The sequence below is a fragment of the Perissodus microlepis genome, chromosome 6 (assembly GCF_051167445.1).
Source record: "Perissodus microlepis isolate ML-2025 ecotype Zambia chromosome 6, ASM5116744v1, whole genome shotgun sequence".
NCBI lineage: Eukaryota > Metazoa > Chordata > Actinopteri > Cichliformes > Cichlidae > Perissodus > Perissodus microlepis.
The window spans coordinates 28,704,868-28,729,590 of record NC_140466.1 but is presented as its reverse complement, the minus strand read 5'-3'; the positions used below and the strand labels follow the sequence as shown (position 1 = coordinate 28,729,590).

The window sequence follows — 24,723 nt, the reverse complement described above, 5'->3', positions numbered from 1 at the left end:
TGGAAAGTTTGCAGTAAATTGTAGTGACATATGTTTCAGCTTCTTACTGATATTAGATATAAAATAAGATTTCTCAATAGAAGCGACCAGTGTTGATCTTTTAATCTCAAATTCTGCACTTAAAGAATGTAACAAATACATATTTGTCAGTATGGCAGGCAGAATAAATAGACTCAGGAGAGGCAAATTCAGCTTTATTTCATTTAGCGAGGACCTTTGTCAGTCAAAACAAATGACAACTAAAAACCCATGAAACCATTTTATGCTCCTTCACTGTCCACACAATCATTTCAACTTTAGCCGAGCTACACAGAGCCATGAACACCCCACGTCCTGTTTTTAGAAAGCAATTTCTCCTCTGAACCAAGGTTATTTTTGCTCATATGTAACTCCATACTAAGCAGTCATCTAATGAGTACCTCTGCCAAACATGGCTGACTGGAAGCAAGCGACAAATTTATGTTTACACAGCAAACCGCAAGGAAATTGTTTCTGCTCAGACCCAAACTAAACAGGACATAATGGAGGTCATTCTGCTCAAATTAAAGTTCTGACTGACCCCAATTTCACCTTATTTAAAAGAGAAAAATTTAGATCTAGCACAGGACAGCAACAACGTCAGAATGAAACAGGAGTGTAAAACAAGACCTGAGTTTTTCCATTGCTCCTGAAATGGTGCATCACTCCAGCTGACAGACCAGCAAGAGAAGCCATGCGGCCGAGTTGAATCGTAAAACAAAAATCCAGGTTTCACGTCTGCTGCAACTTAAAACTGCAAAATGGAGGCTAAAGTGAACTGAGTGAAGTTACAGGTCAGAAACGTAGGTGCTAAAACTCAAACGCTCCATAAAAGTCCTCCAATCAAACACTATATAAACATATTGTACATTATAACAAGTTAGATTACAGCCCAGGGTTTCCTTTTTACAAGTCCATACTCCTTTCAGCTCTCAAGGTCTGTACATCTTGGTTACAAAAAAAACAAACAAAAAAAAAACAACATGCCAGTTTTAGGTATCTATGAACATACAAACAAAAAGTTTAATTTAACTGAACAGTTTATCAACAGAGCCTAACTGTAGTGAATAACTCCAAGTGCTGTAATAAGTAGCAGAGATGTAAGCTTTGTCTGCCAAAAACTAATCCAGACTCAAATCAAAAAGCAACAATATGATAACTGCCCTCCCTGTGCCAAACTGAAACAAACGGAGCAAGTTTGAATGAACAAATAATATAATACTGAAATATAATAATCAGCCATAACATTAAAACCACCTGCTCAAAACGGTGCAGGCTGCACTCAGTGTTGCCAAAACAGATTTGACCTATCATGCCATAGGGGTAGGGGTGTCTCTGATGGCGCTGTGATGCTAGCAGCAGATTCTTTGGCTGCCTGTGTGTCCTGCTAAGATGTTTTCCTCATTGCTGTTTGTCCTGCTGTGCTCCAGTGTTTAGCTGGCCAAAGTAACTTTGACATGAACGCCAGGACCCCGAGGATTCAAACGACGCTGTTCTGTAATGAGATCATCGATATGATCCTGTTCACCTGTCAGTAGTTTTCATGTTGTGGCTGATGGGCTTACATAAAAAAAACCAACAACCAGATATTCATATGTTCACATGTGAAAGGAGTCCTCAGTGGCGCCTCATTTTGACTTTGCGCCCTGAACTCTCCTGCTCTTTGTCGTAGTCTTGGCCGCGTCTCCTGTAGTTCTCTGAGGTGATGCTGTGACGATGACGGGACAGTGAAGGACGTCTGTTCTCCTCTTTATCCATCTCCAGAACCCTCGGCCTGGTGGAGTCACATTTGGGTCATTCATCACAAACCCTTTCATCGCACAGAGTTATCTTACTAACACACCTCACGTTTATTCTTGCAGATTCACCACCTCTGAGCCATGACAAAATATTACCGCTTAGAGTTCTGCTTAAGTGCTGCCCAGTTTTCCAAGTGGGTAGCGAGACCAGAGGCTAGTATCGTCCCTGACCTCAGTGGAAGACGCTTTTCTGTCACAGCAACTTAAAAAGCAAGATGTGACACCCTCTATATCTTTTTTTACTTTTTATTTCTTTTCTACATGTTTAAACTTGAACAGACTGTATGATGAATACCACTCACTGGTGTTTACACACATCATCTTGACCCAACATGGGATCACCTACTCTGCTGCACAGCCTGTCATCCTGACAGGAATCTTTTTTTTTCTTTGGCAGAAATAGGTAAATGGTTTTGTTTGTACACATCACACTTTCCACACATCTAATTATGCTGGCAAAAACAAGCATTGCTTGTACTGTCATGTCAACAAACTTAACCCTACAATATCTTTGGTCAAGGCTTTCTGCCTCATTTATTGATTGAGAAAGCGTTTGTTGTGCTGTTTGCCTGAGAATTAATTAGGGCCACTTAAAGAAGTACTCACACCGATGCCAACTGTGCATTTCATAAAAGACTCATTAATAGCCCTAGTTACTGTGACTTGAGGGGCAGACAATCTGCTTGAGACTAGCAGCCTCATTTTCAGGGGGCAGCTGTGAATTTCTAAACACTGGCTTTGTTAGAATGAATTAACGTTACATAAATACTGAGAGTGGCACCACTTGTCCAGACACTTATCAATGCTTCAGTTTAGAGGAGACTGGAATCAGTATGAATTTAATGCCAAACTCTGGTACCCTTTCCTAGCACTCACTGATTGCAGCCTCTATGTTTTCCAATTACATTTTGACCAGTTTCTCATCAGATGAAATACTTGTGCGCTGTTTTTAAAAGCTAGTCTGACTTTTCTCAGTTTAGTTTGTACCATGAAGACCTCTGGTGTGTTAGCACGTGCGGGTGGATACCTGTGAGCAGCATCAGGGTCTGCTTTGCGATGAGAACGTTTGGCTTTCAGGCGACCTGGTTTCTGTGCCAAAGAAGCTCTTAACGAGCTGTCAGAGCCCAGTCGAGGAGCGTCAGGTCTAGTCCTGCCAAAAAGAAGAAGAAGCAGAATAAGAAACACTGGGGTTGAGAGAGAGGTTTAAATTAGGATTGTCAATTTTTCAAAATCACAGTGTGTTGACTCACTTTCTGAGGATGATTACTGCACGCCTTTCTTTTATGTCCTGCGGTCGGATGCAGTGGGTAATGTCATCTGCTGCATAGCCACTGAGAGAGGGGAAAAGAGGCTTTTAGTGACTGCTCTCTGCAGCCCGTGGGAACTACACAAAAACACAAAACATGAAAGCAAACACAGCTATACTCACCTAAGCACGGTGACACTTCCTCTTCTCACAGGCAAGACAAACACAGGCTCAGACACCCGAATCGGTTTGAACTGGAAGCGGCAGCCGAAGCAGAGAGCGCTGTCACTGAAGAAGGACACGGACACGATGGGCCGGTCAAAGATGTGCAAAGGATCCACGTGTGACACGATGCAGCCACCTGGCTGATAGTCATTGATGACTGCACTGTTGACAAACCCCTCTGGGATGACTCCGTTTGTCACCAGCCGATTGATCACCAGCTCGTGCACCCAGCTCGGGATCTCATCCACTTCTCCTTTGCGGTACAGACGCTCCTGACCCGGACCACGCTTCTCCAGCTGGGCTCCATACGTGTAGCCCTCCCCGAAGAAGTACTTATTCCGAAGGGGCGCTCTATCCACGGTGTGCTCGCGGTAAAGTCCGGCCTCTGCCTGTGCAACCACCTCGTCGATCTTCTTCTCGATGAGGGCGCACTCCTCCGGCGTGAAGATGGTCTTCTGCTGGATGCTGCTCCTCACCCGGCGGGCCTCCTGCTCCCGGAGGTCCGTGCTGTCATCGCTGTGCTCGTACTCGTCGTCATCGGATTCCCGGTGCTTGCGTTTTCGGTGTTTCCCGTTGCTCGTTTCGTCCACGCACTTGTTTTCGTAGTCGTCTCTGTGCGGAGTCATGGATTTGAGCTTCTCCCTCAGGTCGGAGTATCCACTGGCTGCCATATCAGCCAAAACAAGATGACCGGCGTGCTGCGACGAGGGCTGCTAGCTAACAGATAGCACGCATCAGCACTGCATTTCAGCACCAATTACTCGGGGTCTTGTTAGCGTGAGCGGACTAGACGTCTAACAGATGAATATCACTTGCTTTAAAGGGTCCAGTTACTTTCTCGCAGCGCATAAAGTAGCTAACATTAGCTAAGCTGGTGGGCCACCCCGCGTCTGCATTGAAGTAACGATGTGGTGTGGCGGACTCTCTCAGGAAAACAAAGCCGTGGCAAATGCAGCACGCTCGGCCAGCAGAAACGCGAAAAATATTATCTGAGCGGCCTGGCTACCAGCTAGCGAGCAAGCAAGCTAGTAAGTTAGTTAGCTCCACTAGCCTGGCTGGGTCTGTCCGTCGCCGCCTGGAAAAACAGACAAACCACGCAGCAACATTTCACATGTCGCCGTTAAACTCCAGACCTCAGAGCTCCGCAGACGAGTCAGGTTTTAACTCCAATAGCCTGGGAAACGCATTGCTATATGTGCACGAATCTTGACCTCCTCTTAGTGTACACCAGTACAAACCGTCTCCAAGAAAAAGGCTGAAAATAAACTCGTGTAACCTGCCAGAAGTCTGCGCATGCTCGGTGACGATTTGACAGTTTGGGGCGGGGCTAAATCCATTTTGGGAGCCCCGAGGACACATTTTAGTCCGCTGCTACTAATTCTGTCCCACTTACCTCTTATTTACCTCCACCGAGTCCACACTTTACATCCAGATAGCTCTGTTTTTTTATTTTATTAACTCCGCTGGTTCTCAGTTTATATAGCAGATATACAAAGAAAGAAAACTGTACGACTAAAAAATAGTTTTTAAAGTTTTATGCAAACTTTTTATTTCATTACATATCACGAAGTAGAATAAAACAGTGAATATAGTGGAATAAAAAAAGTGTTGTTATACAGTAAAAATAACTACTTACCGGCCGCTATAGAGTTTGGAAGCAAGCAGTATTTGGCTTAACTCTCGCACACTGAAACAATGTATATTTTTAATATTATGTGTGTAAACGATGAAGTCAGTAAATACCTGATTGGGAGGAAGGTTGCTGGTTAAATATTTCACTTTTTCCCCAGCAGTGTATAGTTATGCACGTAATATAATAATCACTGAAGAAGTTCACAATTGTTTTTAAAAACCTGATTTATTGTGATTTATATATAATGTTTCTTGTTTTGATTTTTTTTTAACAAAATGTGCATTATCAAGGGCTGAATATAACAATAAAGAGTACAGTCAACTGTACTTATAAAAAAATATAAAACATGTAGCCTATCAGTTATAAAACTTTGTGAAGACACGACACCGGCCCTGCAAAGCCTCCCCACATTTCATTTACAGCTTCTGTACACATAAAACAGTTAAGTGCAATTATTAATGAGTCACAGATAGAAAAACAGGAAATTCGTCCAGTATTGAGATCCATTCTTGTTCTGCACTCATAGAAAGTGACCTCACATTTGTGTGTGTGAGATACATATAGCAAACACCTTAAGCTGAGAAGAGGTAGGCTATTTATGAAGGTCTCATGTACATTAGCGAGAGCATGTGCACTCGTGAAAGTTTGTGCGTTACAGCATGGTGATTTCGCTGGGTGGCAGAGTGAGCCTCTTCTCCCGCACCGACATCATGTTTTCCACCTGCATGGCGACGACTCGACACAGTTCCAGGCCCTGAGGATGAAGAAAGAGCGGATCAGAGCCCGAAAGCTGACTGGCTAAAGATGATCAAGATTCTTTAGATGTGTGGTTTGCATAATACCTGCTCCAGCTGTAGCTGAATGACACGTTGTGCGTTCATATCCCCTAAGGTGAGGTCTACATAAGGGTAACTGGTCCCAGCAGTGGGTCTCTGGGTGCGGGTGGACTGTATATCTGCCAGGGGGACCAGTGCCATCATCTCCTGCATGACAGAGACTAAACTTTTACAGCTGTCTGCTGAAATTACAGCTCTGCATATGAGCTCATCTTCTCGTCACGATGCGCTGAGTCATAAGCCGACCAAAGGTGTGTGTGTGTGTGTGTGTGTGTGTGTGTGCGCGCTCCTTACATGGGTATTTTTGTGGAGGAAATGGAGACCGTGTTGATTGACAGCAACGATACAGGGAGCGTAAAAGGTGGTGGAGCTGCTGCTGTGGATGTAGAAGAACGAAGAGCCGAACATGGGGAATGCACTGACCAGGCCTGAAAGCGCACAAGAAAAATTTGAGTAAATTTTCAATCTTGGGGTGAAGCAGTTGAGTTTTAGTTTAACACATTACTGTAGACCACCAGGTGTTCCTGCAGCGCTTCTTAATGTCCACAGCAATCTTACCCAGAAACTGTGCTCGGGCCTGGTGCGGGTTCAGTGCCTGTACTTGCTGCATATGCTGTGTCGCCATGGTAACCCACTGCTGGGGTGGCTGCTTTTTGAAGAGAGGTGTGGCGATGTACTCCGATAATTCGTGTCTGCAGGAGAGGGAGAACAGAAACAGAGTATCAGATAAACAGCAGTCTGTTTCACTCTGTGATTTCCCACATTTCTCCAGAAGAGTTTTACAACTCAGTGAGCTGCTCTTCTCCGCTTTAGGCTGTGTGTGTGTGTGTGTGTGTGTGTGTGTGTGTGTGTGTGTGTGTGTGTGTCTGTGTCTGTGTGTCTGTGTGTGTCTGTGTATGGGGGAGGAAGGATCGAGGATAACAGCGGTTAGAGCAAGAAGTCATATAAGAGTTTTTACAGTTGAGAAAGTAGAAAAGCAGTCATGCCTTTTAAACACAATAACTGGTGACTGCACCACAGTCTGTGCCTGCATTTACTAAACTGCTGCAAGTCGAGTCAGAATCCTCCACTTAAACATTAACATTACACATTATACCAGATTTTACTCTGTTTTCTTTCATGCAGGGCATTTTATGAGGTCTTTACTCTTAATTTTTCAGCATGACACTAAATTCTCGTTCCTTTATTTCACACCTTAATTGCTGTAATTTCTCACCACTAAAATGAGCATTAATACTACATTATAGATATAAAAGACCACAACAAATTTGGTCATTGTAGGGTGTATTACCAAAGTTTTTGATGGGAACAGAATTTTTTCATTTTAAAGTCTAACCCATCCAGAAATACTGGGGAAAGTGTTCATTCAACGTTCAAATATCAAGAATAACTTAGTTAACAAGTTATAAGAATTTAAAGGCAAAAACAAAACCGAAGTTAGACAAACATAAAGAATGTATAGAAACATGCTGACACTGTTTTTACTTCATGAATGACTTCCATCTACAGTCACTGAACACTTTATAAGGTACATCTTATTAATACCAGGCTGGATCTCTTTTGCCTTCAGGACTGCCTTCATTGTTTGTGGCAAAGATCCAACAAGCTGCTGGAACCATTCCACAAAGATTTTGGTTCATATTAACATGACAGTATCAAAGAGGTGCTGCACATTTGTCAGCTGCAAATCCAATATGAGAATTTCTCAATCTACCACATCCCAAAGGTGTACAGTGAAGTCATTGTCATGTTCATGAAACCAGTTTATGATGTTCTGAGCTTTTAGGCATGGTGCGTTATCCTGCTGGAAGCAGCCATCAGAAGATGGGTACACTGTGGCCATAAAGGGATAGACACGATCAGGAACAACATTTAGGTAGGCTGGGATGCTTGTGGCTAAACGTATGGCAAGAAAATAAGCCATTACACCTGCAGGCTAAATTGTTGACAGGATGGATCCATACTTGTACAAGTTGTATGCCAAATTCTGAATGTTATAACAGAAATCAGGTTTTACCAGACCAGATTTTGCCGATAATGGGCAAATTGTGCAAAAAAAATTTAGTTTCCTGTTCTTAGCTAACAAGAGTGCCACCCAGTGTTGTCATCTGCTGCCTGGAGCTTCTCTGTTTCAAGGTTCAGTGTGCTATGCATTCAGAGATGCTCTTCTGCATGCCTTCTGTGACTTTGTATCAACTCAGAACAGTCTGGCCAATCTGAACCAGAACTGTTGCTCGCAGAATATTTTCTCTTCTTTAGACCATTCTCTGAAAACGCTAGAGATCAGCAGATTAGCAGTTTCTGAAATACTCAGTTTAGCTCATCGGGCATGAACAAACACGCCACATTCAGTCATTTAAATTAACTTTCTTCAACCATGTTTATCTGCCTGAATGCACAGAGTTGGAGCCTATCCATGCCTGCTGCTAATATTTTCTTTTAATTGAGATTTGTTTGACATCAGGATTGTTAAAGTACAATAAGTTTGTGTTTTCAGGACAATGATTATCACTAAAGTAAATTGTTCAGAACAAAGTAAGTATGTAAAATTAAGTAAAATTGAACTCCAGGTTAAATTTAAAGTCCTCTTTGGGGCTCATTAGAATTAAACTATAACCACTTTCTCAGTGCTGCTGTTTCCTCACATGCTGGGAATGAAGATGTTGTCTTTGGCTCGGTGCTGCAAAGCTGCCAGTTTGGAGATCTGGTGAAACTGTTGATCGCTCACTTTTCCATGTGGAAGAACATTCAGCAGACCCTTACAGTAGTCTGGAAGGATCTAAATAATCACAAAAACAGGGTTATGCACACATGCATACACACAGGTAAACAGCAGCTACCCAGTATGTGCGGCAAATGTTGTACCTGGTTATAGTGCATGGCCACACAGAGCTCATTGTCAAACTTGAGCGGCTGAGTCCAGACGACTCGCCTGAACCAGAAGCTGTAGCCGGTGTCGACTAACTCGGCCTCTGTCGCCACATCCAAGATGTACTCATGCTTGTTCAAAGGACGCACATTCTGACCTGAACATGCAAATATGCAAAGTTTTTACACAGTGGACGTGCATATTTTCACACTGGCCACTGCTCACCCCCCAAAAAGGAGTTAAAACTATTGATACTCGTGTTCTGAAATGTGCTGTGCAGCCCCATGCTGCGTGACCTGCTGTGCTTTGGAAAAGCGCAGGAGCAAGAGCAGCTGCCAGCTGTTATCATGTGGAGATATTTAATGCTCAGGGAAGAAAAAAGACAACAATGGTGTTTGTGTATAAAGTATATGTAGTGTGAGAGCATTTCAAGTGGCTTAAACATTAAATTATTGATAAAGCAGAAGGAAACGAGCCATAGGGCTGTTCTTCATCACTTGTGTTTTTAAATACACACAAAAAAGGCAAACAACTGTAGAGAGAAAAAATGTTTACTTTTAGAGGTACAGTCATGTGAAAGAAGGTGCCCCTTCTTCAAATTATAAGGTTTTACAGATCAGGACATAATAATAAAAAATATAACATATTACACTTTGGCTAATTTACCTGCCTTCTCTGGCAGACCAGTCTTCCTGAGTTAAAATCCTGAGCATACTCGTTAATAAACCTTTTGAAATTGCAAAGCTGTCGGTCTCCAGGTTGTGTTTGAGTCCAGGAAACTGAGTTTCCTTGATTGGCTATGGCACTGCGTTGAATGTTTTCCACCTGTGAATAATCTTTCTCACTGTTGAATGGTGGATGTCAAATAGTTTAGAAATTTAAGCCCTTCCAGAGTTAACTCACACCAAAATGCTGCAGATGAGCAACCTGCCAAAACTTCTGCTTTAATCGAGTGGATCTGATTAGCAGCAGCCGGCTGCTTCTTACCCCATTAAGTCAGATAGAAACTATCACAGGTGTAATTAATTTTTCCGCACACTGCTTCTGCATTTTAGTGTAATTTTGGGTAAATTAAAAATGGCGCACTGCAATACGTCATGTGTTATGTTCACTGCGGGCTGTATTTACCTCATTTTAAGACCTGCAAAGGATTAGATGATGAGTTTTACCATCCCCTGACTTTCTCCTACAGCTAAGCCTCAGAGAGCAACTAACAGAGATTCTCAAAGAGCATAAATACAAAGTTTAATATTTATGTGTTTGTATGTGTTTGAGACAAGCTGCCCATGAGCATACCTCTATTGGTCACTAAAAATATGGCATATTCTTCCATAGCCTCCAGCTTGTGCAGACCCATCTCATAACACAGCTCCTCGATCACCTCCAGGGCAACCTAAAAAAACCAAAACCCAAACACAACAGTGTCAGTGCAGACACATGAATGCATCACGACCGCCTCGCTCTCATGATGCACACCAGTGACGGTGATAGTGGCAGCTGAGTACTTACAGAGCACGTTTTGATTTTCACGTGACGTTCGATACCCCCGGGGAAGAGGAACAGCTGACGTTTTGAACTCCGTCCCGCCTGAGGAGGCACGAACACATACACATGTAATACACTGCTATAGATTAAACTATACACACTGTATAAGTGGGGCTACTTCACAAGATCCTACACCCAATGAAACCTGTTTTTTTTTTTTAAATTAACAGCATGTTTTTCTCTCATTAGGCTCTCCTGTTTGTAGCATTCAGCCCCCCAAGCCTGCTGGTTCCTCAATAAATCTTTCAAAGTGGCTTCCAAGTTGCATCCTTTAGTTATTTGGTAAAAAAGCTGGACGCTGCACTTTTTGCCAAGTATTGCTGAAACAGGAGAAAATTGTGCATTTGTTGGGAATTAGTCTCACACTATAATCCCCAGAAGCGTGTCAGCCATTGCAACACTGTGGCTTTCTGATGTGTAATAGATTTTGGACAACAATCGAGTTCCCTGGCAAAGAGGAAGGGGAGAAAAAAAGCTTTGATTATTCAGACAATGCCTGCTGGTGGGATCCGACCATTGCTGGGTTTGGTCTTTCATTCAATTACAATAAAATAGAATATAACTTTTCATCTTTCAAAAGCCAATTCAGTTCAGCCAGCTACCTCATTAACTTACTGCTTACATTAATAACAGTACTGTAACAAAACATAATAGGAGTAAACTTCATTCTAATTCAAGGCAGACTGGGTTTGGAAATTGTGTCTGTCCTTATTCAGTTTGTAACAAAAAAAAAAAAAAGTGAACAAAGAGTGTACACACCCACAGAGGTGCAACGAAACAATGCAGACAGGAGCACAGCACTATTTAAGCGCTGGGGTAGCTTCAGCTTTGAATGCTCCCTAAACCTGACACCATTATTTTAGTACAATTTACAGCAAATAGTTTTGCTTTTTATTCATTTTATGCACAAATCAGCAAACGTGATAAACTGCGAGTGGAAACTTCAGGACATAAATTAAAGAGAGACACTGACCATCATAGCCTTCAGCTCCATGCTGTTGGGTGGAACAATGCGGCCGCCAAACTGGAACGTCTTCTTCAGATTCTGCTCGCACGCTTTAGCTATGCCTGCCAATTTTATAGGCAACGTTACACATTTACACTCACGGGACAGTAAAAGATGTGTGTTTGTGCGCGCTCGTTACCCTGATACTGCACTCCTGCGCTGCGAGAGGCCTGCTGCAGGTATTTGAGGAGGAAGGGCTTGAGGACTTCAGAGCAGCAGTGGAAAGCAGTCAGGATGTACAGCAGCCGCCAGCCTCGCTGGCAACTGTCGCTGTGGAGCACAGGAGTGCACGCTCGGAATCACAGGCTCAGTGATGAAAGAGGCTTGTACCGCGTGTGTCGGTGTGCGGACTTACGGTTTGGAGCTGGTGTTAGCGGTAAGCTGTTTGAGGAGCTGGCAGTAAGCCTCATCCCTCATCAAGGAGAACTCTCCTATGAGCTGAGCGGTGGATGGACGCACGCACATACACACAAAAATACATAGAACAGCATAAAAAGATTAGCCAGCTGTCAAAGAGAAAACAGCAGAGTAGACAAGGCGAAAAATGATCTGTATGTTTACCTTGAGGAAAGTGCTGACCACTTCCTGTTCTGTTAGCCCCCTTAATGGAGAGTCGCCCATGAAACGCATGATGGCTACATAAAATACACAACCAGGACACACACACACACGCACACCAACAACATTTAAACCTGAACTTCAGATGGTCAAATCACATAATGAAAAATTCCCCTCAAATCCGTTTTACGGGGAAAAAGCAGGAACCTCAGCTCTTCCTTTGCCGAGATGAACAGATATGCAGTAGATGGCACAGGATATGAGAACATCTCCTCTGAACAGAGGATCACTTGAAGCCCGGGTTGTAAAAAAAAAATCAGAAAATTATTAATGTAACTGAAGACAACAGAAGGTGAGAACTTACACAGGAAGAGATCGGCTGCCACTCTGTTCATGGCCGGGTCTGTGAACTCTATCAGAGATTCAGTCAGAGGCGTCTGCAAAGGTGAACACGGTACAAGAAAAGTTACGCGAACGACTCGGTGCGGCCGTAGTGTTACGACAGCAAAACTGAGAGCAAAGAAGAAGGCACCTTGGAAAACTTGATCATTTCAATGGGCTCCCGGGAGTCTCTGTTCTTGCTTTTGCTCTTCAGGGAATCTCTGTGAACACAGTCAGTCATGCCTCATGTTGCCTTTTAGTTCCAATAAAACAGAGCATTTATTTGAATTGCCTGAAAATTAGCAACCTTCAAATATGTATCTAAACAAGAGTACGCAAGCACTTTCGACACAACTGATTTCAGTGTACCTATGATGCAGATTAGTACCTCTCAGTGTTACATCATTTTAATATTCTATCATTGGAGCAGGACTTAGCATCATAAATTGTATTTCAATGCAGAACTTGTGAACACAGGAGCTCCTAAATGATTTTCAAAGTAAGTCAAGTATTTTTGATTACTTTCGATGCCCCTTTCTGATGCTCCTTCTCGGGCCATACCTCCTCATTTCAATCTTTTATCTTTGCCTAGTGAAATTTCTAACAGCAACAGGTTCGCTGTTCCTGCTGCTCAGCAGCTGCATCCACTTGAAGACTGTGCACTAAAATTAAGGAGACATTCTGTTGCTTCTAATGTTCTCACGCAGTGATAATTTTACATGAAAATACAGCCAAAATTACAACAGAGTGTTATTGTTAGGAAGTCTGGTGGCTTTGTCTATTCCCTGCTGATTACTAAGAATAAAAGATAACTAACACATCTTTTTCCTGTTCTGCTGTTAGAGCACGGTAAACTCATTCTGTGTTTTCCCTCACCCTTTCCCGCTGGGCGCCTGTCTGAAGTACTTCTTGGCAAACTCCAGCATGTCATATTTCGTGTCCTGCAGGGCACTTTCATCCAGATCTCCATCAGCAAAGCCATCAACAGAGACCTTCTGAAGGGCAAAGAGTGACAGTGAAAAACAACCTGAATTCAGTTTGACAGAAAAACAAGCAATCTGTATGTGTGTGTGAGTGTCTCTGAACCTCAATTGTTTGATCTATCTCATGCGCGGCCATGGTGGATGCTACGGCGACAGCGACAGCTGATGACACAGCGAACTGTCCCGCTCCACCTCGAGGCTCCGACTTTCGGTCCAGTGGAAGTGACAGGAAGTCAGGAGGAGCGACGGGATGGACGCACTCGGCGGGGAATGCGCCGGAGCGGCCGAACACGGCACCAAACTTCCAGCCTGATGCGCAGACAGAGCAGAGGGGTAACAAGGTGCAGGTGCAGGGCAAACACCTGATTGTTCACTGTGCCTAAACAAGCTTTTGCTTTACTGCAAATCCTGATCGCTATCGGCCTTTCCTCTACCAGCAGGTCAACTTTTCAATTAAAGTGGTCGGATCTTTATCTGCAGGCTTTTCCTTCATTTACAAGATGTGATCCCCCTCCCACCTCTCTGCTGCCACACTGATAACCTGGCACAAAAGGCAGTCTTCTCTCTAATTGTAGAGACACAGCACACATGGGTGCTTGGATTGATTAGAGCATAAGGCTAACTTATCTGATATGGGGCAACCTCCAACCCTCATCCCAAACATGACATGGTGCTGTAGCAATCCTCGAAGCTAAGCGAGTGATGAAATTAATCATCAATCAATTAAACCTTCAGTGGGAGACTGCGGCACCCACGGTGTGGGACGGAGAGATTTCGCAGGTCTTTCCTCCTCACTGCTGTCAGACTCCACAACAAAGACTTTAACTGATCAAACACACACATCCACTAATGTGCAATAATCTTTTCTGGCATCGTTGTATTCTTACTCAGTTGTATATAGCATTTGTATTCTATTTTTATCTTATTGTATATTTTATTCTATTTTATTCTACTGTATATAGTATTTTATTTTATTCTATTCTGTACAGTTGTGTACCGTACTTATTCTTATTGTATTCTAATTTTTGCTTCATAACTTTTGCACTGTCCACTTCCTGCTGTGACAAAACAAATTTCCCACATGTGGGACTAATAAAGGTTATCTTATCTTATCTTATCTTATCTTATCTTATCTTATCTTATCTTATCTTATCTTAATGCTGCAATATTCAATAGTTTAACCTGTCAGCTGGCTCATAGTTTCCAGAGACGCTGTTTGTTTTTTTCTTTTTCAGACTTATGTGAAAACTGGTTCAGTTTTCTGAGGAGAAGAAGCAAAGTTAGAAGCATGCAATTGTCATTTGTCAAACCAAGATTCATCCATCAGACTATCAGATAGAGAAATAAAATTAATCAATCCACAGAATATGTTTTGACTGCTCTAGAGTCCAGAGACACTTTATCTGACAGCTGGCATTTTGCTCAGTGATGTAAAGCTTGCATGCAGCTGGACAGCCATGGAAACCTATGCCACAGTTTCCATGGCTCCATAAATACAGATTTCGTATTTATGATAATGCCAGAGGAGGTTTGGAGCTCAACCCATCAACCTGCTCTGTAAGTTTACACCAAGTTTCTGTGGTTCCTAAATGCTTCCACTTTGCAACAGTACATGTTGCAGTTGATTGGGAAATATTTATGAGTGAAGAAATGTCACCAACTGACTTGTAGTAAAACTAGCATCCTATGACAGCTCCACACCCAAATTTAGGAAACCCTTTAGAACAGGAGTGTCAAACATAAGACCCGGAGGAAAGAATCAACAAGGACTCCAATCCCGCCCACCTGATGGCTTTGGAAATGTGAAGGAGGGTTTAAATTGTGTACTTTAAAATACAGCATTCCACTGATAAAGACCTCCCTGCGGCCATTCTTACTACACCAAAGTAATTATGTAAAAGATAAACAAAAAAATGAGAGAAAACCCATTTTTTTCCACTATCTACAATAGAAATCTCAGTCAGATTTTTGCAATAGACCAACAGTAAGATAAAAAGAAACAGAATTTCCTGTGAATTAATGAAAATTTGTTTTGTAATTACAGGACAGTCTGGGGATTATCGTGCTGACAGATGTCTTTTATTTACTTAATTTCTTTATCATGCAGGAAAGAAATGAGTTGAACTGTTGAACTTTCCTTCTTTTTTTGCTTATATTACGATATTTGACAGATTTAATGTGCAGTTAAACTTCTTTACAGTGACAGAAAGGGAGGTTTACTCATCCGGCAAATTTAGCAGTATGTGGCCTTTTACATAAAATGAGTTGGACATCCCTTCTGTAGACTGACCCAGTCTTTCACATATTTTTGTATGGCCAGACTGCGTAGCTAGGTGCATGATTTTATACTCCTGTGGCAATATGACTGAAAAAACCTGAATTGTTAATCTTCCAATTTTGATATAGTGCTCCAAAACAATGTTACTTTCCTTTCTAAAAATAAATAAAATTGTTTTAGCTTTTCATGTGGCTATAAGGTCACGTTTAACATCCTCAAGCAGTAAACAGGGCCGGGGACCAAATCAAAGAGAAGTGACAGAAGTAACTGGATAAGAAAACCGTTGTGTCTCAACTTTGGAGATCATCTTGTTTCAGGCAGAAGTAAAAGAAACATTGGCTTATAGGGACCAGCACTTTGCCCCAAGGTCAGCAGTAAGTCCCTTTTTGTGTTTCATAAGAACACACACGCAAAGAATCTTAAAAAAGAAAAAACAAACGCACATTTCAGGCACGTAGTTGATGAAAAATGTTTTATGCAGCCCATAAATCAACTTAACATTAAAGGTTAATTTATGTAAAAATATAGCTTTTTATGCTACCATTTAAGGACTGTGGTTGAATGAGAGCGGTCTGAATGGCGCGGGCAGAATTCACATGAATAAAACATGAGCATGGAGTGCTATATGAGCAATTTATAAGTTCTGAATTTAAGACCCCGAAAAACAAAACCAATACATCAGATTAAATTAGAAATATGCGCGCAAACTTCTGCTGTAGTTTGTCTTATCCACTGACTGCTTGACGTGACATTTGTGATCCCATTTCATCTTTTATGTCCTCAAGAAAACACATAAATCAATAGTTTTGGAACTGCATTGCAGTCATCCATCTGGAAAATAATTTTCTGATACAATATTGTATTTAAAGAGTGCCGCAGGCGCCGTCAACACGACTGCAGCTATTCTTCCCTGGCTTTAAAAATACCCTCACATCCCCAGGGTACACAGCGCAGCATAGGTTAGTAAATCCTTTAAAACCGTCATTTTGAATTGTCGCTTTGTTTATATTTGGGCCTCGTCCAACATCTGGGAACTCTGTGCAAAACTGATTGTTTTTTGTTATTAAAATAACAGGATTTCATAAATACCGAAGTCCTGAGTGTCTCTTTTGAGCTCCTCCAAAAACACAACCTTCTTCCTCACCACGCAGCCATAGCTGTACCCTGGAGAATGAGCAAAGGCAAATATGAGCTCATGAGTCTGCCGCAGATTCACACAGAATACAGCGTGACTTCCACACCAGTGCCTCACCTTTCTCCAGCCCATCCATAACCTGAAGCCTGATGATGTCACCTTTATGGAAACTGAGCATCGAGCGTTCATCTGTAACAAAGTTACGCTCTGCAATCACGTAGTCTGAGTCCTTGAGGGGGAAAAGGGGAAAAACACAGAAAAAAGAGCTTATTTTTGGTTTTTCTTTCTTTTTTTTTAAACAGCTCAAATACCTGTGTACGTTTTATATGTGTAATTGTTGTTTATCTTTGTGTATCTGGACATTGGCATAACCTACTTAAGCTGAATGTTTCAGGTGAATTGTGTGTGTGTGTGCTTTGTGCCTTTTTGATCTCATTGATGAACGTGTCTATGAGGTGTTTGACTTGTGGTGCCTTGGCTGAGAACAGTATGAGCTTCTCATTGGTCAGATTGAACTCCAGCATGTTCTCAGATGGGATGGTCACAAACAGGATGTCGGCATAGCTGGAAAAAAAGCGGAGTAAATATTTTAACAACAAACAACAAAAACAAAACAAAATAAAACACACTCTCAGACAACAAATTGGTGAGAGCTTGGAGATACAGTACTGTCTAAAAGTCTCGAGGCAACCGTCATTTCTTCTCAATTTTTTAGGTGGTCTGGTTCTCCAGGCTTTCTGAAGACCATTCAAAGTTTTCCTTTGAACACTGGCTGTTTTTTCCACTCATTTTCAGTCCTTTTCAGAGGAATGGTTTTTTGCGGCCTGATATATAAAGACATAATTGATTTCTTCAGTTTCATATACAAAAAAAGAAGCCAAAGAATAAAAGAAGTGTCAAGTAAGAAACTATCGATAGCAGAAAGTCATGTCCTAATAAATAGGAAAAACTATTCACTGACAATGGAAATGGTGACAGTGGAAAGAAGAAGCCATGAAGGAAAACAGGGAGAAAAGGCTGAGGCATGTGAAATTACACAAGAACTGGACTGAAAATCAGCAGCAGCAGCAACAGGTCTAATGGAGTCCATCCACTCTTCCGCTTACCCTTGTTAGGGTTGCAGGGCTGCTGGAGCCTATCCCAGCTAACTTAGGGCAAGAGGCAGGGTACACCCTGGACAGGTCACCAGTCTGTCGCAGTGCTAACACACAGAGATAGACAACCATTCACACTCACATTCACATTCACAACTATGCAGTTTAGAGTTACTAATTAACCTAACCCCAGTAACTGCATATCTTTGGACTGCAGGAGGAAGCAAGAGTACCGGGACTCTGGGAGAACCCACACAAACACAGAGGAGAACATGCAAACTCCACAAAGACCCCTCTTGCTGTGAGGCAACAGTGCTAATTCATTTGAGATGGGTTAGCACCAAATTTGAAAGTTTTTGGTCATCAGTATGTATAGAGGAGATCAAATGAGAGGTACAACAGTGAGTGCCTATAGCCATCTGTAAAGTAAAGGCATAACTGGACAGAAAAGTGAAAAACTATCAGTCACGGATTGGCTTCCCCAAGGCCCAGACCTCAACAGACCTCTTTTAAGCAGTGTGGGATCATATCAGCAGAGAACAGAAGGCAACCAACATCCTAAGAAGAGCTCTGAATGTCCTTCAAGGAGCCTGGAGAACTATTCCTGAATACTTCTTAAAGACAGGATGAGAAAGGTTTCCTAAGAGAGTTCAGGCTGTGTTAACAACTAAAGGTGTTCATACCAAATACTGACTGTCACGTTTGTTAGAATTGTGCAAATGTTGCTTGTTGCATTATGTGCTGTATTTCCGTGTATGTTTGGTGTATTTGTCTGTGACATAAATCTACACAGAGACAAACAAGCACATACGTGTACGGTCTTAGGACTCGGAAGTAGTCTGGAGCTGTAGCACTGCTTTTTACAGTCTTTAGCAGTTTGATTCCACTGTGGGACACTGACAATACCTGCACCCCCGTTCCTACACTACCCTGCAGAAATGTAGACAGAAAAAATATAAAAAAGTGTTATTAAAAATGAAAATTCCCCACCGACTCAGAAATCATACTGCCCTAAGGATTCACCGCCAGGCTCACCGAGGCTGGGAAGAGTCGGGAGAAGTATATTTCCCAGGTTTCCCTGGCTGCTGTGACAACAGTTTTCTTTACGTGCTCCTCCACTGGATCCATATTCTGTCTGACGCCGTGCTTAGCTGCCATTTGCACAAAAAGACACACACAAACTCATGAATGTCAAAGAGATTCAAGCATACGATCTTAAAAAATGTCTCCCGGAAGAACAGACAGACTACCAAAAAGAGCTTTCATTTTCTGCCTTTCATCCCGGGTGACGCGAACACACGCCTCTGACAAGGTGTCATTTACTATCTGGAGGACAGAGGAGAGCAGAGAAGAGGAATTGTTAGAAATTATTAAGACGAATCTTTCTATGATCTTTGTGTTATTAGTTAAACTTATTGAGCTCAAATGGGTTGGAAATTTAAAAAAGAAAGAAAAGAAAAGTTACCTGTTTGAAAATTAGATCCAGCACCAGGGGACTGTTGAAGCTGTCTTTGGGATAAAATACCTGTGAAGGAAAGGAAATGCGGTAGGAAGCGTGGTTTAATAGTGAGGAGATACAGGTCAGAATAAGTGGAATTTTTAGGATTTATATTTGTATATGTGCTCACTTCCTTCCTCAGATACAGCCTCCAGGGAACATTGGTGTAGGTGTAGTGCTCTTCATTGGTCCTCTGATGAAGCTGCGTCTGGATAGTTTGTGTCTCTACTGGAAGTTCTCGAGAGACTGCATAAAACAGGTCAGATTATGTCTGTGTTACCTCCAGTCAACACTCTTATTTATACATGAGGCCGTGTTCAGGCAAACCTGTGCTTTAAGCTACGCAAAGAAACTTTGCATTTCACTGCCCTCCTTTCCCTGACGTCCAGAGTAATTTATTATAGTTATCTATTTTGACGTTACAAAATGCAAGCATGACACAAAAGAAAGCAGTTTAATAAGTGCTTGCAATGTTAAGAAACCTTAAAATCTAAAAGATCATGTGTGGATCACAGAAACACAGAGTGAGGCAAACAAATGTTCTGACAGGACTATTTATACACATTGGGCTAACTGGGAACAAGGAATAGGAGGGGAAACCAGACAAGGGTGTTTATGCTCCCCATTTCTGTTTAGCACCCTAACCTGTGCTAGTTAGCATTATAGGGGAGGCTAATGTGAAGGCATTGAAGTGAATCTTTATGTCTGCTATTAGTTTACTACAGAAAATAGGGAAAACTCATTCCAACATTTTGTAAACTTTTTTCTTTTTTTTTTAACAGAAAGTCAAACGTTTCTTATAGTTCAGAATCTATGTGCCTTCAGGGTCATGTGGGGTCTCACTGCCTGCTTGCTGTGACAGTCCTCCCATTTCACAACTGTCATTATCCTGACCTTTAGAGAGCTATTACAGTTGTCTCAGCTATTACTTAATGTTTACAAGCAGGTAATGTGAGATGTCAGGAAAATTACAACTGACAGTCAAGATACAAAAGCCAGCTGTTAAATGGCAAAGTGAAGAATACTAAAAGTCTAAAAGAACATACAGATCACAGAAAAACAGGGGGAGGAGACCAATGATCTGAGAAGGATTAAGAGGAGACAAGACTATTTATACACACTGGGTTAACTGAGAACAAGGAACAGGAGGGGAAATTAGACACAGGTGAAAACATTCAGGAAGCAGGAAAAACGCTAATGCAGGGCAGGAAAGAAACCCAAGTGTTCAAGTAAAAGTGGAAAGAGAACTAATGCAGACTTTGCATTAAACAAAAGAAATTACTCAGGTGGAACCATGACATTAAGACAGAAACAAGAAAGATGGAGGAACAGACTGGGAAACACTGAGGAAACTAAGAACACAAATAACCAACTTAAAGAAGACAATGAACCCAAATGCAAGGACATTAACTATCCAGTGAGTAGGCCAAAACTTTATAATAACCAGATATCAAATTACTAGAAATCTATTTCAAATTCTCAGAGAAGCCTGGAACCATTAAAGTGGCATTTCCTAGATGAGGTCAGGAGGACAGAGAAGTAGATAAAAAGAGGCAAGGAGGCAACATAATGACCCAGTAATACCTGAAAACTGTTAAGAGACTCTTTTCTGGGTGCTTGGCCTTAACTTTATGTAACAATAAGCATATATGTTATTTTTTAAAAACATTAACTAAGCACGTGGCATAGAGGTTTGGAGGAGAAATAAAAGCTTGGGAATTTCAACCACTTTCTTCATAAAGCACTTTTCCAAATACATTATGAGTTACTTTATAAAGGCAAATTCAGATTAAGCAATTTAATATAGTGCGATGAATAAAAGCAGACCTCTGAAAATGCAGTAGGCAAACAAAGCCTGACAATAAATACTATAAAATGTGAAGTAAATTAGAGACATTATTGAAAGACTTTTTGAGAAGTAATTTAAAATTCGTCACTGACTGAACCAGTTTTACAGCTTAGAGTCCCCTGGTGAAAATAAAAAACACTCAGCTTTAGACTTGATCTAGTCATCCGAGTCCTTGCTGAGAATCTGGCTGGTTGGGCTCCAGTAATAATGCTCGTAACCAAGCAATAAAGCGCTTAAAATGTGATTAATAAAATCTTTAAATTAATTTCCCAGGCTGACTGGAAACCAGTGAAGGGAAGCTAAAACAGGGCTCATGTGGGTTTTTCTTTTTTATTCATCATTTATAAGCCTTGAAACACAGTTTTGAACTAAAATCAGGTTCTGCAGGTTTTCTGTGAGCCAGACAATATCTTCAGCACGTAATTTCTTCTTGTAAGGTCTATTTGATCTAAACAAAACAGAACTGTTCCCTCTCCTCTTTCCTCTCATCCCAGTTGGTCATGGTCGATCCTCTTTGAGCCTGAGGATTATAGGGTCCTGAGATGACTACTGTTGTTTGGTTAAAGCTGAGAATTTTCTAACAAGGGAAAGTGATTTAGCGTCATCTGTACACAAATCAGTGTATACCTGGAGGAGGTATGGGGAGGGGACGGGCAGGCGCTCTGGTCTTTGTGCTCTTGGTGGGTTTAAACCCTGCCTCTTTCACTGCAGACGCAGAGGGTGAAGCAGCAGCAGGACGTTTGGGCTGGAGAAACACAAAAACATTTTGTTATGTGACCTTTTACAGCTGTGGTCAAAAGTTTGCATCCACACAGGGTCAGGTGATGCTCAGACCTAAGAACAAAAGCTGTTAAGTACGGTGGTGGAAGCGTCACGCTCTGGACCTGTTTTGTTGCCAGTGGGACTGGTTTGCCTTGTGTGGATTATAGAAAATAAAAAAATAAATTCAAACTAAATTAAACCAGTTGTAGTTTTTTAAGTCATTAAAGCTGCATCTGTACAATCATTCCACCCAGTAAAAAGAACAAAATAAAAAAAAAAAAATTAAAAACCTTAAATTACCATGACGAGTGGATTTAAGCTTTTGACCACAACTGTATATGCTGCTTGCATTAACACGTGTGTGTGTGTGTGTGTGTGTGTGTGTGTGTGTGTGTGTGTGTTCACCTGTGGAGCAGGAGGGTTCTCCATCTGTGGTTTGAGGATCTGTAAAGCTTCATCGCGAGGTGTTTGCGTCTTCTTAAACTTCCCTTCTGGTCTCCTAAGTACAACCACACAGTGTCAACATCACACATTACGGTGCGCAGGGTTTTTCTACTACAAATACATCAAATTGTATAATCTGCGTTTATGTTTACTGAGTGTAAACACGATCGTTCTGGTGCTGCGTGCTTAATGCAGGCGTTAACATCGGAGCCGGTGTCTGTCGGTGCTTTGTTTACAGCTCGAGCTTTACAGCGTGCGCAGTTATTTCTGTGTCTGCAGACAGCATCAACTGCTGTGCTGGATTTACAAGCAAAGTTTATTGTAGGAAAATCTGATCACCGAGCTGATTCCTCAACACAGAACACGTGTTTGCGTGCGTGCGTGTTTGTGCAGCCTCACCTCTTGCCAGGTGGCAGTGGGTCCGGCGGCGGTGGTGGAGAGTTGTATCTTTTAATGATTTCTTTTTAATGAAATAAAACACGTCAACAGAGGGTGGTTTCAAAGTTTTATACAATATTTCAAGAATGTCAAGAAAAAGACTCGCTTATTCACATGTGTGTGTGAACCTGTCAAAAATTGCAGTTACCTTGGATATCTTGGCTGGGGATGACATGATCTGAAGTCTGAGCTGAATACTTCACCACTTCTCCAGCAGGGGGCAGAGGAGACGTCACAACCGGGGCTGAGGCATCCGCAAAAACAGATTAGATTTCCTCTGCTCTCTTAAATGAGAGTTCTGTGAGAAGCGAACTTCTCTCTCACTCTCTTACCAAATTTCCTGACTGGTTTGTCCTTGTTCACGGGGATGCCCGGAGCTTTTCTCAGAGGGACGCTGTCCTTGGCTGACTGAGCCTGAAAAAGCCACGCAGACACACACAGAGAGAGAAAACAGAGAGTTTGCACTCAAGATTCTGCAGATGTTCAATGTAGTCATCTGCAATTTTGCCGGAGAAGTCAGTTTGGGAGCAAAGAAAAAAGAAGCTGACAGTGTTTTTGGTGCAGACAAACCTGTGGATAGTCTGAAACTGTGCATAATGTTTTTTGGGGGATTTTTTTGTTGTTGATTTGCAATATTAAAAGATAGACATGCCAGAGTTCTGACATGAAGGAAGGTCTAAAATGAAAGGTATAAAACTGGTGGATCAAAGGACAATACAGTCAATGCACAGGGTGACATTTTTCCCTCTCAGATAACTATTTTCCCTTTGACCACTACAAACATGAGGATTTGTAATAATTTAAGAGGAAAAGTCATATAGACGCTGAAACAACTTTACATATCTCACTGTACAAATCAAAGCTGCCATCCCAGAAATTTATGTGCTCGGAGGAAAAAAAAGGGATGACCCGAGGATCTCATCACTTGACATGAACTTAGCAAATGTAGCGGAGACAGAGGGAGATATTCTATTCAGTTTGGTCTTTGAATGCCGCTGATGGATGGCTCTTAACTAGTGAGCTGAAATTTCACACTGATGGAATGTGCCTCAATCCAATGTAACTGCTTCGCCCATAACCTGTCTGAAATTTTCTCCTCAGAATACTTAATACACGCCACTTTACTCAGCAACGTGTGCCAGGGAAATAAAGATGGGCAAACTGTGAGAGTAAATGTTTGGAGGTAGGGATTCTGGGCATCACATCAAAGGGAGGATGAGACTGGCAACTAAATTTGTAATTTGCAACCAAAAAAACAAAACCAAAACAGTAACCAAGGCGGACACCGAATTTCACCTTATTTTGTCTTTAATACCATATAATCCGTCTGCGTCTGTGCATAAAGAAACGAATAAGGAAGAAACGTTTCGTCACTCATCCAAGTTCAGTCACAGCTGATTGTTCTCACCTTATAAAGAGATCTGTGTTTTCAGGGTGCTGTGCATAGTGTTTGTGAATCAGTTTACCCGCTCTTTAATGAATTAGTGAGTTTTTAGCTGAGATTCTGATGTTTCTGTGGATACCACACATATCTATATTTAAATAACAGAGCCAGTGAAACCAGATGTTCCCCCTCTGTCTCTGGTACTGGGAGCACTGGGGTTCAACCTTTCTAATAATATCAGGCGCAGCTTCATAACTCAAAATATTCAATTATTACTCTTAGAAAAAAAAAAGATACCACTTCAAAAATAACAGCCAAACAGTGTTACGGAGGATTGCAGACCCAGAGTAACCTCCACGAGTAAAACTAAGATATCAGAACCAAAGAAAAGTTGCAGCCGCCTCCGCAGCAGCTGTAGTCGCACAACTGCTTCACCCTCATTTGTCTGAACATTTGAGAGTAACTTTCAGATACGCTTGATTTCGATTGGCTGATTAGGCATAGAAATTAGTATGTTTACTATTGCAGATCTTTGGTTGATGCATTTATGTGTTTTGGTTTTTTATATTTGTTGTTTTTTTCGAACCAGCTGCTGCTTATTATCCTGACAACACATATCTTCTTTGTATTTCAAATAAACGGCTTCTCCTGGATAATGTCTCCTGTTGCTTTAAGTTCACGGCAGCCTCTTTTATACACTCGGCAGTGCTGGAATATTACGCAACGTGTCAGTGCGAACTGT

General features: G+C 41.8%; 2 protein-coding genes across 2 annotated transcripts in view; both read right to left on the bottom strand.

Annotated features, from left to right (window-relative positions):
- Positions 1 to 177: 177 nt before the first annotated feature.
- alkbh5 (alkB homolog 5, RNA demethylase) lies at positions 178 to 4,597 on the bottom strand. Its single transcript, XM_084931851.1, has 4 exons — positions 3,247 to 4,597; positions 3,068 to 3,148; positions 2,845 to 2,967; positions 178 to 1,792 (listed from the first exon to the last, which is right to left on the bottom strand). The coding sequence occupies exons 1-4, from the start codon at positions 3,957 to 3,959 to the stop codon at positions 1,636 to 1,638; spliced, it is 1,074 nt and encodes a 357-aa protein (XP_084787977.1). The 5' UTR covers positions 3,960 to 4,597; the 3' UTR covers positions 178 to 1,635.
- A 211-nt stretch (positions 4,598 to 4,808) lies between these two features.
- myo15ab (myosin XVAb) overlaps positions 4,809 to 24,723 on the bottom strand; it is a 58,045-nt gene continuing 38,130 nt past the window's right edge. Inside the window, exons 48-76 of the mRNA XM_084931852.1 lie at positions 22,930 to 23,011; positions 22,746 to 22,841; positions 22,559 to 22,619; positions 22,121 to 22,214; positions 21,581 to 21,698; positions 19,235 to 19,350; positions 19,072 to 19,131; positions 18,857 to 18,932; positions 18,642 to 18,757; positions 18,418 to 18,536; positions 16,935 to 17,076; positions 16,630 to 16,741; positions 16,467 to 16,541; positions 13,203 to 13,408; positions 12,993 to 13,111; positions 12,268 to 12,337; positions 12,100 to 12,172; positions 11,739 to 11,812; positions 11,533 to 11,615; positions 11,317 to 11,447; positions 11,145 to 11,239; positions 10,136 to 10,213; positions 9,923 to 10,019; positions 8,623 to 8,783; positions 8,403 to 8,536; positions 6,316 to 6,449; positions 6,052 to 6,185; positions 5,764 to 5,904; positions 4,809 to 5,675 (exon numbers count right to left, since the gene is read on the bottom strand). Coding sequence (XP_084787978.1) covers positions 5,574 to 5,675; positions 5,764 to 5,904; positions 6,052 to 6,185; positions 6,316 to 6,449; positions 8,403 to 8,536; positions 8,623 to 8,783; positions 9,923 to 10,019; positions 10,136 to 10,213; positions 11,145 to 11,239; positions 11,317 to 11,447; positions 11,533 to 11,615; positions 11,739 to 11,812; positions 12,100 to 12,172; positions 12,268 to 12,337; positions 12,993 to 13,111; positions 13,203 to 13,408; positions 16,467 to 16,541; positions 16,630 to 16,741; positions 16,935 to 17,076; positions 18,418 to 18,536; positions 18,642 to 18,757; positions 18,857 to 18,932; positions 19,072 to 19,131; positions 19,235 to 19,350; positions 21,581 to 21,698; positions 22,121 to 22,214; positions 22,559 to 22,619; positions 22,746 to 22,841; positions 22,930 to 23,011 — 3,099 coding nt within the window. The 3' untranslated portion in view covers positions 4,809 to 5,573. The remainder of the gene's footprint in view (positions 5,676 to 5,763; positions 5,905 to 6,051; positions 6,186 to 6,315; positions 6,450 to 8,402; positions 8,537 to 8,622; positions 8,784 to 9,922; positions 10,020 to 10,135; positions 10,214 to 11,144; positions 11,240 to 11,316; positions 11,448 to 11,532; positions 11,616 to 11,738; positions 11,813 to 12,099; positions 12,173 to 12,267; positions 12,338 to 12,992; positions 13,112 to 13,202; positions 13,409 to 16,466; positions 16,542 to 16,629; positions 16,742 to 16,934; positions 17,077 to 18,417; positions 18,537 to 18,641; positions 18,758 to 18,856; positions 18,933 to 19,071; positions 19,132 to 19,234; positions 19,351 to 21,580; positions 21,699 to 22,120; positions 22,215 to 22,558; positions 22,620 to 22,745; positions 22,842 to 22,929; positions 23,012 to 24,723) is intronic.